General features: G+C 41.9%; 1 protein-coding gene across 1 annotated transcript in view; it reads right to left on the bottom strand.

Annotated features, from left to right (window-relative positions):
* Nucleotides 1-9,192, bottom strand: part of SCIN (scinderin) — a 47,785-nt gene extending 38,593 nt beyond the window's left edge. Inside the window, exons 1-3 of the mRNA XM_082753894.1 lie at nucleotides 8,935-9,192; nucleotides 2,779-2,933; nucleotides 1,591-1,752 (exon numbers count right to left, since the gene is read on the bottom strand). Of these exons, the coding sequence (XP_082610020.1) occupies nucleotides 1,591-1,752; nucleotides 2,779-2,933; nucleotides 8,935-9,133 (516 nt within the window). The 5' untranslated portion in view covers nucleotides 9,134-9,192. The remainder of the gene's footprint in view (nucleotides 1-1,590; nucleotides 1,753-2,778; nucleotides 2,934-8,934) is intronic.
* Between the last annotated feature and the right edge of the window lie 4,462 nt (nucleotides 9,193-13,654).

Below are 13,654 nucleotides of genomic sequence, written 5' to 3'. Positions count from 1 at the left end.
CATTCAGCATTAAAAACCCAGAATCTACAGCCTTATTACACTTATATTGATAGTGACAGTGCTCTCCTCTCAGCAGGTCTCATCAAGCTATACATCTAACACCTCTACATACCCATGGTGTACTTCAGTGTCATCGCCATGTCTGCAGTGGGACTTCAGTAATTACTTCAGGTGAACTGGGTTAACTCCAGCACAGTGAGGGCCTGGAGAAGTCAAACTGGAGCATACCTACTTCCACATGATGTCTGTAGGAGGGTAACTCCAAACCAGAAAACTCAAGCCCTGTGATAGCCTGACTGCAAAAGCAGCATTTTCTGTTGACAGCTAATTCCAACCTTCTCATCTCCCACAGATTAATTCTGAAACATAGTAGATAATCTGTGTCTGTCTCTTCTTCACATCCTTACTACAGTGAAACATTTAGAGGTTACTGATCACTTGGCTCTATCAGGTGCTCAAACCACACCATCATAGGAGGGATGGAATGGTGTCAGGAAAATACTGGTTGCTGTGCTATCTGAAGGCTAAGCATGATGAATCAATATGGCCACCTAATACCAACATCTTCAGTTGTCACATCAGGGGATGCTTTGCAGAAAAAGCAGAAATTACAACATGAGTTTAGAAGAGCTCTCTTTTCAGTAAGCTTAGGAACTCTTATCAAACCTTGCTGAAGTAACTGACCACTTCCTTGTGAAGCAATAAAACCAAGATCAACTACAGTTGCTACCCTGCAGATAAACTCTCTCATAGAATCATTAACGTGAGAAATGAAAGATGTTCTTGGAGGTATTTTCCTATATTTTATACACGTCAGTATATCAGGCATGAGAATAATTTCAATTCGATAACTGGTGTCTAAAGAGTGTGGACTACATACCAGACTCTACTTTTAGTATCAAAAAGTTAGCATGAATTTGAAGGTGACAGTATTATACTCTCAGTCATCTGAAGCAAATAGTTATGTTCTCTTACCTGTCCATACTCTCCTGCACTGAGCCTAATTGCTTTCAGCAAAAAGCCTCACAGTATGGGGCTACCTATCAATACTGTCTTGCTTCTTAAAATCATTACTCCAGGTAGAAGTGATATCTTGAAATACTAAAGTAGTTTTACAACACATTTTATGACAAGTTACTATGATAACATATCTTGCAGCTGTTTCTTTAAGATGAATTAAAAATAAACATTTCATCATGTTTTAATTTAAGGGAAAAGTCCAAGCTGCATTCTGTTCTGAACCCTAGCACTGATCCCATTGGTAGATAGCGCCAAAGTCAGAAAGGACTTACTGTGAACAGCTTAAGGTTAAAAAAATAAAAATAAATAAATAATGAAAAACCATCTCAGTGCCTTGAGTGGGAAACAACTGTTTCTTGAATGATAGTCTGTGCTTGCTTCAGAAATCATTTAGGGAAGTTTTGAACTTTGAAAGTGTTGTAACAGTAAAACTGATTTCCTAAAGCAGAGTTTTTTTGGTCAGGTTAGGTGAATGACAAATCAGTTGTGCATTTCAGGGTATTATTCAGACTTTTGAAAGGATGCTGCATCTGCTACTTTCCAGTATGCATTGCTTTAGGAATGACTTACAGTTCCAAGGTCGATAATGAAACAATCTCCTTTGTTGAAGCTGGTCCAAGCCAGGGGGACTTCTGTGGCTCTTACAACTCTCCGGCCCTTGACATGCAGAAGCCTCCGGGCACTCAGATCATTAGTAACAACATGATTAAATCCAGAAGCGACGCCACCTGCCTAAACAGAAAACAAAGCAGCAAGCTTTACTTCAGCTTGATTTCTGGAAACTTACCATTTTGCTGAGAAGCTAGAAAGGAAGAAGTTTATGCAGTGAGAGGGAAGCCAGAATTATATACTGTATTAATAGTGCTGACCACAGACCAGACAGACATGGGGAACACCTCTGCAGCTGAACTCTCAGGTCTGTGCCCTTAGCTGCAGGAAGGGCTATCACCCTTCTTCAAAGGTGTTTCAGATGAATGGGGAAAGGGAAAGCACCCCCTCCTACATCATTCAGAAGATGTGGTAATCCTAAACCACCTTTTTAGGACAAAAGTCAGTACATTATCAAATAATGACTGAGCGAGAGCAGAGGAATATGCAGTCCTGTATAGATTTTCCCAGCTTAAATCTCAGCGGTCTGTGACAGTGACAAAAACTGTCACTAAATTATTTTAAAATATAATATTTTCATGAAAAGCATGAGATTTTGCCAGCTACCTTAAAGGAAAAATAAAACAAAACATTTAGTAGGACTAGAAAAGCTTTCTGTGCAACATAATCATCATTTTTAGGCAAAAATGAGGTTTTGGTGTTTCCCACTGTTTGTGTTTTTAAGCACTTAAGGACACTGGGTTCTGCATTTGAACTAAGTGCAAATGACTTACTAAGTGCAAATGAACTAACTGCAGTATGGAAATTGCTTCTGCAAGATAGACCATCTGCTAAACAGAGTCCCTGCGGTGAGCTCCCTTAGTCACAAGAATATGAAACTTCATGATAGTTTGACTAGTGGAGCATGGATAGCATGTCTGAGAAAGGTTTGCAGTATCAGAAGGGGCACTGAAACAAACCGGTGCTCTTTGTTAAATACTGTGACTCCTACAGCTTTGGATAGGCAGTTCACATGTAAAACCACTAAGCATTAATAATTTTTACACTTTCAGTAACAAATACAAAGCAGAAGATTTGATTTTACTGGGGGTGCGGGGTGGATGATGTTACATATATTTTTAGAATACATTTTGACAGGTGGCTCTTTACCTTGTATTTAATTCCTCCTTTGAAATAGCTCACAAACTCAGTAGACTCATATCCTTGAATTTCTCTGCACTGCACAGGCTTTCCTCCTAAATAATCATCCAGTTGAACAGTGAAGATAGCTGCAGCTGTGCTTTCATCTTGGGTACATTCTTTCCCTGAAATGAAATATGATAAAGATGAAATATGTCCAAAAAAATCTATATAACTTTGACTTCTGTGACAATCAAGCACTGCCTTCAGCAAGTACATCAAGGCACTACATCATAACCTTGCTCACCAAACATGACCACCCATACCATTTCTTAAAAACTTCAACCGTCTTTATAAGAAAAGAAGGTGAAAAATAGCCAAGGCCAATATAATAAAAGAAGGTGAAAAATAGCCAAGTTACTCTCCATCTCTGAATAATAGCATATTTTAATTAAATGAATTTAGCATAACAAGTATCTGTGGTAAATTTTGGACTTTTGCACTTTGGAAGTGCAAAGACCAAGCAAGGTCACATCAAAGAATTGATTAGATAGAAAATGATGAAGTTCATACTAGAAACAACTTGCCAAACCATAAAGTAACTCCTGAGAGCAGTCCAATTAATGTAAAATGCAAGCAAAGGCATTTTGCTTAGATATCTTCTGTAAGATCACCTGGTACAGCTAGGAGAGCGAAAAACAGCTTTAGGTTACAGATACTCACTTCATCAGGTCACAGTTTTTAATTACTAGCCTCTTCCCAGAGCTGTGGCAAAACAGCTGCTTTACCTACTGTGATGGTGACCTAATTACACTACAAAGCACTGTGTGTATTAGAATGAAACTTCCAGCATGGGCCAATACATTTTGATGAACATTTTCAGCAGTTTTGATCATTTCAAGAAGATGGCTGGTAGGATCTAGTCTCAAGAAATGGGCTTTTCTTGAGAACTTTTGAAGAGTAGGATTTTTTATGGAGTTTTTATTTTTCTTTTGAGTATGGCAATGAAGAACCTGCTATATGAGCATCAGTTCTCAGTACTAGGAAAGGATAAAACATGGGGAGGGGACAGGGCTAACCAAGGGGAATCACTGACATAGCTAGCCCACATTTGCAAGTGCCACAAGACAACTCCTCTTCACCCAACACCTCTGTTTCTCCCAGGAAGAGTGTGGCCACCTCCAGTACGGCTTTCATAGTGACACAAATGCAATGGAAGTCTCAGTATGAAAGCAGCAAGGATGAAGTATGGAAAGGATGCCAAAGAATAAGAGACATAGGGAAGAGAAGAGCATGAAGCCAACCCAAAAGAAGGTCAAAAAATTTCTGAAAGCAGGATATAACACGAGAACTAAAAAAAATCTCCATCACTTGGCAATAGCATGTTGCTACATAACAAGTTCTGTCAGACCAGGGTGCCTCAAGGTTGGTGGTAAAGTGTTTTTTTTGTTTGGTTGGTTTTTAATATATTTATTCATGTCCATTAGGACTAGATCCCTATATCCTTCAGATTTATTGCTTGCAATTACACAACAGAGTTCAGGGTTCGAGAAAAACGGTTTGGGAACAATGTTACAGATAAGAATCATTACCAGGCTCAATCTCAGTTGCTGTGCAATAAAACAGTCAATGAAAACCTGTTTTAAAAAAAAGATATCTACTGAGCATCAATCCACATGTGTGTTTTTCTAGCTGCATGGAAAACAGATTTATCTTACAGTTTACGGCACAAACAGCTATATAAAATCCATGGTGTACAGGAAAAGATACCAGAATAGTTTCTGGTTCAATAGATCTTACCACTTCATCTCTGGGAACAAGCATTAAAAATAGCAGAGAAACACCATCTGTGATTTCAAGTGGGCTACATCCCGTCTTACTTGCACAGGTAGCCTCATGGCAGGGCAGCCTCATGCTTTTTCCACTTGGGACGGCTTCAAGTCTAGACAGCTCTCTTCAGGTAGGAATTGTATGTGTTCATCACATATTCTCAGTCAAGCTCACTTCAGGAAGAGTCATAGCAGCATGCTAGTAATAGCCCTAGTCAAAGAAGTTTTTAGAAACAAACCTGAAAGATTCAAACTGTCAAACCCCTAAAATCCTGTATCTGGCAGAGCTGATGTGCAGAAGTGGTTGTCACAAAGCGTGGACAGTCTGCTTGCAGAGTTAGCACAGGCTTTGCATTGAGCAGAAGTAGATCAGTAGTTAGCTACTGACACATCCCTCAAGTGTCAGCACAGAAATCCAAGCCAGGATTCTCAGCAAAGTTCAGAATGGATACAGCTGCCACAGACGCAGATCCACACTGACTGCTTGGCCATGCTATCACCACTGCAGCACCTGCTACCAGAAAAGCACTGCTGCCCATAGGTGTAGTTTTAGGGCACACAGGCACAAGTTTTGCCAAGCCAAAAGCTGTAAAGGGAAGTTAAGTAAAATTACATCATATTTGAAGTTTCCTCTCCTAAAAGAAACCCTTTTATGGACACAAGTGACCAATTGTACATCCTTTTATATAAACAGATAGTGCACTTGAATGTTTTGAGCAAAAAGTAATATCTGAATAAATATTAGATGACAAAAACAGATTGAACAAGGATTTGTGACTCCTTAGGACTCTGGTTGCAGGTAGTTGGTGAATGCATTTGGTAACTTTTGTTTTCTTTGTAAGTTTCTTTTCCAGTTGATTACTATTGGTTAATTCCAGATTCTAAGCTTTATTACATTTCTCTAGGAGTAAATGATCAGGCACCTCTCTGCGGTCCTAAAAAAAAATAAAAAAATCTGGAACTACACATATTCAAGAGAAAGTATTTTGCCCTGTTTAGCCAGAGGAAGCAAGACACATGAAAGGCCAGGAACATTTTTCAGTTCCCAGTCTGAGTGCATATTACAGCTGCAGCATTCAGATTTACTTTTTAAAGCAAAGAATAAAATTGGGCCCAATGAATTTTACCAAAAAGCTGAGTAACCACAATTCTACCAGTTTGCTTTATTTTTTCTGCTATTATTTCCAGGGAAAATACTATTTTTCTCCGGAAAGAAATATGGGAGTGTCTCACCCCCATACTCATGACAGTACAATTTAAACCAACAGATCTCCATGGGCTGACAAGTTCATTTTTTTATATTCACATCTCTCTTACTTTTGTACATCATTTGTAAATACATAAAGAAAGCTATACATTAAGTTCTTTAACAACGACTTTTGTTTTTATGAGTTACCAAATGGAGATGAAATAACTTCAGCTAGAGTGTATCTATCAGCATTTTTTCATACGGACTATTTCAAGAGAGAATACATTTACGACAAACCCTTGATTGCACTGAATTTGAAAAAAAAAAAAAAAAAAAAAACAACACACTAATCCTAGGTTACAATGCTAGTAAAGACCCTTACTCACAAAAAAAAAAGTGAAAGGGCAAAAATTCAGCATCTAAACTGCAACAAGCTGTAACCAATGAAGAGTGCATATTAGTGTCATCTGTTGAGATTTTATTTCTCCAAAGAAACACATCCAGTCTTATTTAAATAGAATTAAAATGGGAAGAAGGAGAAAGTTCAACATGCAACTACATTGTGCCACTCTGTTGGCACGAGAGCAGACCTCAGGGTATTAAAATATACACAGAGATTAAAGCTGGAGAGAAATGAAGGAGAACTATTCTGCAAGTGTGGAATGCATCTTGGAAGAAGTAAGTCCTCACTTCCTGGCTGCTTACACCCTGTCCAGGTGTGAGAGTTTGCAGTTTGGTCATTTTAGCCTACAGGTGCCAGCCAGAACATGACTGCTTCAAGTTCACAGGCCATTTACCTGTGGTTTGGACCTCCTTATAGTTCTCTGGGTGTGCCCAAGAAAGGTATTAGGAGGAATTTTGCCACTGTCAAATATAGAAATTCAGTGCTCTGCTTTCACTCCAAGTTTGGGGTCTTTTATAGTGAAGTCAGAATCTGTTCAAAGCCACCATATGAGACCCACCAAGTAACAGGTACCACAGATCTCAGGCAAGAGTCACAATGGTGACACCAAATGGCAAAGCCCTTGCAAGTATCTAAGCACAAAACCTGCAGAGTTTCCATCAACCTAAATTTAGAGGAATTCTTTCCATCCCGCAGTCTGACTCTTAATGACTGCTGCTACTTTTTATAGATGGCTTATGGGAAGCCTACAGAAAGGCCTTGCCCAAAGGTTAGGAAATGTTTTCTTTGAGAAAGAGAAGTTCAGTGTATGCAACAGTGGTGACAATCATCCAGCAACAACACCAAATTAATTCAGACTCCTGCCCCAGATGTGACTGCCCTCTCCTGTGCACGTTCTGGACTCCTGCTGCCTTTAGGCTTGCAGCAGCATTTGTTCCTCTCCGCCTCACTGCTGGGGCATCCTGCAAGCAGGAAGAGATTTCCCAGCAGTTTATCACACTGCTGCCAACCTGCCAGGTGTGTACAAATGCGTGCCCAGATTACCCAAAGCTATTTACAATATCTGGATATCACCACATCAGCAAAATGCGTGCAGCAATGCATACAACCAAAGGTCTTTAGCCAACAAGAGAGAAGTGTTAATTACTGCAGGTGTCAGTCACTGCTCTGACTTTACGTCCAGTTGCAGAGCCCTTGCATCTTGCTCTGGGATGTGTCTGCCACACTAACTCCTGCATAAGTGGTTCTAACTTCATTAGCAAAGGCATAAGTAGCCGAACCCAGCTCCTAAATAGTAGTGCTGTTGATAGAGGACTATCTGCCAGAAATTCATTTATGCTGCCATCTATGATTATACTCTTGTCAGTCAGACACTGCCCAGCATGCCAGCTAATAACAAATGCAAAACTAAACAAGCTTCAAACATTTATGTAGAAAATCCCAGCTTTCTCTGCTATTCTTCAATGCATCCAAAAGCACAATGAGATTGACAGCAGCTCAAACCCATTAACACTAACATACACTGACCTATCTGTACGTGCTCCCTACAAACACAAACCTCAGGAGAGTGAAAAAAAAAAAAAGGAAATAGACAGCCACACAACCACCACTGTGGTCAGATGACCTGGTGACTAGACAAGGAAATCTCATAAGCCTCCAGCAGATGAGGAAGTCACATAAAATACAAACTAGTTGGTACATCCATGCAACAGACTTCTATTTTGCTCTTAATGCTGTGCTCTTGGTTGATTTGGGAGGAGCTCTATTAGGCTATCAGCTGATATCAAAGAGAACCGGTTTTACAGAAAACCTGCTGACTTCACCTCCAATCTCTATCATCAGAAAGCAAAAGCAGTCAAGCTGAGAATGCAGCTTCTGTGCCCCCAGCACAAGAAGGGCACAGAAGTATTAGAACAAGTCCAGAGGGCAGCCACAAAGATGATCAGAGGGCTGGAGCACCTCTCCTACAAAGACAGGCTGAGAGAGCTGGGGATGTTCAGCCTGGAGAAGAGAAGGCTCTGGGGAGACCTTAAAGTGAATTTCCAGTATCTAAAAGTGGCCTATGGGAAAGCTGGGGACGGACTCATTGTCAGGGAATATAGGGATAGGACAAAGGGTTATGGCTTTAAACTAAAAGAGGTGAGATTTAGATTAGATAAAAGGAAGAAGTTCTGCACTCAGAAGTTGACCAACACCACAGATTGCCCAGAGAAGCTGTGAATGCCCCATCCCTGAGGGTGTTCAAGGCCAGGTTGGATGAGGCTGCAAAGCCTGGTCTGGAGTCAGTTGTCCCTGCCCATGGCAGGAGCTGGAATTAGATGGTCTCTAAGGTCCCTTCCAACCCAAACCCCTCTGTGATTCTATGAGAAAGGCAGCATCTGGACACAAAGCAGTACTACAACATCAGAGGCTGAGCTGAAATTTTGGTCATAATAGAAAGAAAGGCAAAAAAACTTCACCTGGATAGAGGCAGGATTTCACTCTTGGTTAGATGCAGCCAAGACCAGAATTTAACCCTTCAGCACCTTTCCAAACTAGTACCACAAAACAAGCAAACACCCTTTCCCCCCAGAGCCCCTCAGCACCAGCACAGCTCAGCACCCCATCTCCTGCCCTAAGCGCCCCCGCAGAAGGAAGGTGAAATCACCCCGAGGTACCCAAGCGAAGCAGCGACTCCCACACTTCCCCCGCAGCCGGGAAGCAGCCTTGCCTGCTGCCCCTCTCCCCCATCCCATATCCCACATCCCGGACACCCAGCTGCCCACCGAGCCAGTAGTGCAGGCGGTAGGCGACGGCGGTGGCGGCGCGCCGAGTGCTCAGCACCACGTACGCGTCCCCCACGAAGAAGTCTCCGTGGTGGCTGGGGGGCACCGGCACCAGCTCCAGGCTCTCCACCCGCCACACCTCCAGCCCGCTACGCTGCCCGGCGCCCGAGAAGGCCGCCGGGGACCGACCCGCTGCCATGGCACGGCTAGGACACGGAGGTGTCCCCCACAGACGCCTTTATAGGGCCCGGCAAAGGCGGCCCGGCACGGCGCGGCATGGCACGGCCCCCGGGCGGAGCAGGGCGGAGAGGGGCGGTCCCGGTCCCCGAGAGACTGGGCTGCCCCGGCTTTCGGTCCCTGGCTTTGAAAACGCCTCAGGGACTGCCCCCCGTACCCAAAAACAAACAAACAAACAAACAACAACAAAAAACGCCGTGCCCCGCTTCTGCTGCTGCAAGGGGGTGATTTTTCTCCGCTCAGAAGTTGGAGGAGGAAAAAGGTAAAAAGAAGCAGGGGAAAGCAGCGCAGCAGGGGCAGCCCAGTGCCGTGGAGTTCCCGTGCTGTGCCGCTTATCTGCTTTGGCATCCCGTCTGCTAAGCTGCTCTGAATGCAGAGGTTTTACAGCTTGTGTTCGCTGCTGGGCAATTTTGTTCCTCCGGATTAGAAAGATGGAGCACAGTTCTCCTCCAGTAATTTTATTTTGCTTGCCCAGTGTTGCCAGGAATCTTGCTGCAGGGGAAAAAAAGCTTGTATCTTTCTGAAGTTTCCAGTTGAAGCCCAGAATGTGTGTGTATGGTTCCCTTTCTCAGTGGACAGAGAGCATCACAGTGGCGTTTCTCCACACAATGCAACAACAGTCCAGAAGGGTTAAACCCGTTTCTCACTTGTCTGTTTCCTTTATAAGTGGTCAGTATGTCATCCTGGCAGGCCATTACAGCATGAAAATTGTATATAGCAACTCACTGCTTTCATCTGATATTGACAGGAGGCAGATGAATCTGGATAGGATTCAGATAGATAAAGTTCACGCTGTCAGTGTATCAAAAGATGTATTTCATAGAGGGCTCTGTTTAGGTCCATCATCCTATCCTCCTGGGTGAGTTTTCAGGCTCAGGATTTCCCCACTGTGTTGTTTTGGCAGCTGGATACAAGAGTGCAAGTATCAACCTGAGGGCGAATTGGTGCTGCTGCAGTAGGGAAGGACAGGCACTGCTAAATGCAACAAAGCAGCTGGAGAGCATCTTTTCTGACAACAGGTTAAAAGGATCACCACATCTTAGAAATCCTTTTGAACCATCTTCCCTGCCTTGTTATAGACTGGTGTACCGTTTAGCTGGTGAGGGAAGGGACGCCGTTGCATGCTGTACCTGCTCCCATCTCCCATTTGGGTGGGCACCCTTCCATCAGATGCAGGCACAGAGGAAGCCTGTGCTCTGTCCCCTGTTACAAAAGGGAACCTGCAGGTGCTCTGCTTTGTCCAAGGCCCAGCTGAGCATGGGAGCATGGTATGGCTCACCTTCACCCACTCACAGCCAACTGTTTCAACCCCCATTCTGCCAGGGCCTGGTGAGGCTGAACCTGCTAGATAAAGCACCATGTGTCCCAAATGAAATACTTTTCTCCAGACTATTCACCTTGTGGAGAGGAAAGAGCAGCCAAAAAAAGTCAGCGGTTCTAGTTTCAATATGTTATCAGATCTTTCAAAACATTTGAAACAATTTCTTTACTCTCCCATTTATGTCAGTTCTTCTTTTCACTTTTACTCACGTACACTGTGCATTAGTTAGCTGTAGCCAGTCCAGGCAGAATTTACCACAAACTATAATTGTACGCATTTAATATTCCTCCTGAAGCTGCCAACTTGCACTTGCTTTGGAAGTGTTGCTGAGTTTTGCCCAAATGTGAGCTCAGTCAGACCAGGCTAGCATTATGCAGCTTCACGTCTCCAACTTGTCCTGCCTGTTCTGCCAAGGTAAGATTGTTTGCACACAGATTGGACAGGCCATTGGCTCTAATTTACATCCCCTTATTCTAGATGTAAGTGCTAAATAGACAGACCAAATACTACTCTCAGCTGTAACCCTGTTGCTGCCATGAAATGCACATTAGTGCTATTTGTCCAGTGTTGGCCGTGCCCAGTACCCCACACCAAAGGACAAAGGTTAAAGACAAGAACATTTTAATTACTGTGTCTTGGAGTGAACTCTACAGCACTGCTCACACACAAGGGATGTCAGCACTGACAGCAGAGTTTTCTCATGCCCAAGTTTGCTTTGCTAGTATGATGTGCTATGTAATGACTCACTGGCTGCTAGCAAAGAAAATCTTGTGTTGTTTGTATCATTAAGTGCCAAGATATTTGTTTGTACAGTTCACAATTACTTTTTGCAATCTCACTTTTGCCATCTCACTCCTGTTATGTAAGCCTGCAATTTTATGAAAATTGTACTGCCTTTTGTCTCAAACCATTGCTGTCTAGTTTTTGGAGCAAAAATAAGCACTGACTGTTAACGTTACATGGATTCTCGTAACATTTGAAATATTCAAAAGCTTTCTAACATGCAGTTATTCAAAAGTTAAATTTTGGTGGGGAAAAAAAAAAAAGAAAAAAAAGAAAAAAAAAGGAGATTTTTAAAAGGATTCATAGATCCAGTAAGAACTTTTAAAAATTACTTCTAATTTACTTTTGCCTGTTGTTTCATGTAGTAATTGAGGTGAAGAGGGCTACAAAACAGCATTGTTTTTTCTGACTCAGAAGTGACAGGTCAAACTGTGTTACACTCAGTTACACTCAGTAGAAACTGCCCTATAAAGGAATTTCAGGCTACTTTAGACATTTCGAAGATTTCCATTCTAGTTTCCTAAAGATTTTATTTTGTTGATAAACTATCAGAATGATGTCAAAGGCACGGTGCTGTTTTAGCACTGGAGTAACACAGGGAAATATTTTGCCTCACACCCTTTCCTCAGGGGGTGGATAGAGCAGTTGAGTGCTAATTGACCAGGAGCACTGTCATGGAGAAAGTAGCACACATTGCTACCTGCTTGACTGCACTGCTTGAGGTACAACCATCTTTAAACATCTGCTTTTTTTTTTTTTTTTTCTTCCTTTTTTTTTTTTTTTTCATGTCCTGGGTGTGATGCCCTAAGTCACACAGGAATATCAGAAGGTGCTCCTGCCCCTTCTCTAGTAATTAAAACTGCAGAGATTCAAATTTGCATTGAGCTTACAGCATTGGTATGGCTCCAGAGAGTTTGAGAAACTATGAAAAAGTTTGCCATTTAATTTTTCTAATTTACTTCCTAAGTATTTTCTTATATTTATTGTGGTATCTTTTTTTTCCTTAAAGCATTGTTGTCATGTACTGCATATATGCAGGGTGTGGGCATGAGAGTTTATAGATGTGAAAAAACACAACACTACAGACTGAGTTCTGATTTTTATGGCTATCAGGATTGCAGCAAAACCAGATGCTGTTTCCAGGTGATGCACACCAGGACCCTAAATGAGCTCCCAGAAGTTGGGCTCAAGCATCTTTCCCTGTAGGATTACCTTAGTTTGCCTAAGTCTACAACCTTCTACAGGTCTAATGTCCTGCACTGAATTACAGCTACAGGAAGAAACAATGGAAGGAACAAAAGGAAAACGTGAGCAGAGAATACTTTCAAATTTTCAGTCTTTCCTTCTGCAAAGCTGATTTCCTCTTCACCACTTATGCCAAATACTCTCCTGAACTCTATGACCCTCCTGAACAATAGGATTATGTGAGTTTGTTTTATCATTTAGTTTCATATTACAAAGTTTGGTGTACACAGAGTATGTGTGTCAAAAGCGCATTCCTATCCAAACTGTCACAGGGGTCAGACCCTGTTGTCATCCGCTCTATTGCTGAGTCACAGCTCAACCAAGTCATTTCAGATTCATCCCAAATACAATAAGCCAGTTCACAGATATTATATAATTTTTTATTTCCAATATACTTCTTAAAAAAAAAAAATAAAAAAAAAATCACTGAAATTGTGTAACTGGAAGGAGAATTAAGCCACACAGCTTTAAAAGCCAAGTTATCAAAACCAGATGGTAAAGTTGTGTTCCCTCTTGCTAACTCTCTCCATTCACTCATCAGTCCCTCAAATCATCCTGCTCAGTAGCCCAGCTTCAACAGGAGAGGCTTTAACAAGGTTACGATGTTCTGAAGAAAGACTGAAAGCTGGCTTTCCTCCTAAATGGCAATGCTTGAGTCAGGAGGCTACCAGAGTACAGGAATGCAGAGTCCCAGCCAGTCCCCTCACGTAAAAATAACAGTTCCTCCTGTACCTTCAAGAGAGGGGTCTGGTTTCAATGCTCCAAGTCCAGAGCAAATAAAGGGCCTTAGTGTGTAGTTTTAAGCATCACTATAGTGGTATGGTTGCTTTTTAAACACAGAGTAACTCCTCATTAACAGATATCTGCAAGTATTGGGCTTAGTACTTAAAATTACATTTTTCATCACATTTCAAATATGAATGCACTTTGGATTTGGAACCTGTATATTGAAACTAATTTTTAAAATACATTCATTTACCTCAGAAAATTTGAAGTACCTGCTTACAGATGGATTAGTTTTAAATTAACCGATCCTGAGCTCTTACTTGAATCACACAAATATTTGGAACAGAAAAGAAGGCAAGGGAAATATGGGAAGGAGAGAGAAAACTTTCAGTTTTCTGACTTTCTGAA

This window comes from Aythya marila (genome assembly GCF_965140915.1).
Source record: "Aythya marila genome assembly, chromosome: 2".
Classification (NCBI taxonomy): domain Eukaryota; kingdom Metazoa; phylum Chordata; class Aves; order Anseriformes; family Anatidae; genus Aythya; species Aythya marila.
The sequence above is the reverse complement of the archived record's forward strand: the minus strand, read 5'-3'. Positions and strand labels throughout refer to the sequence as shown.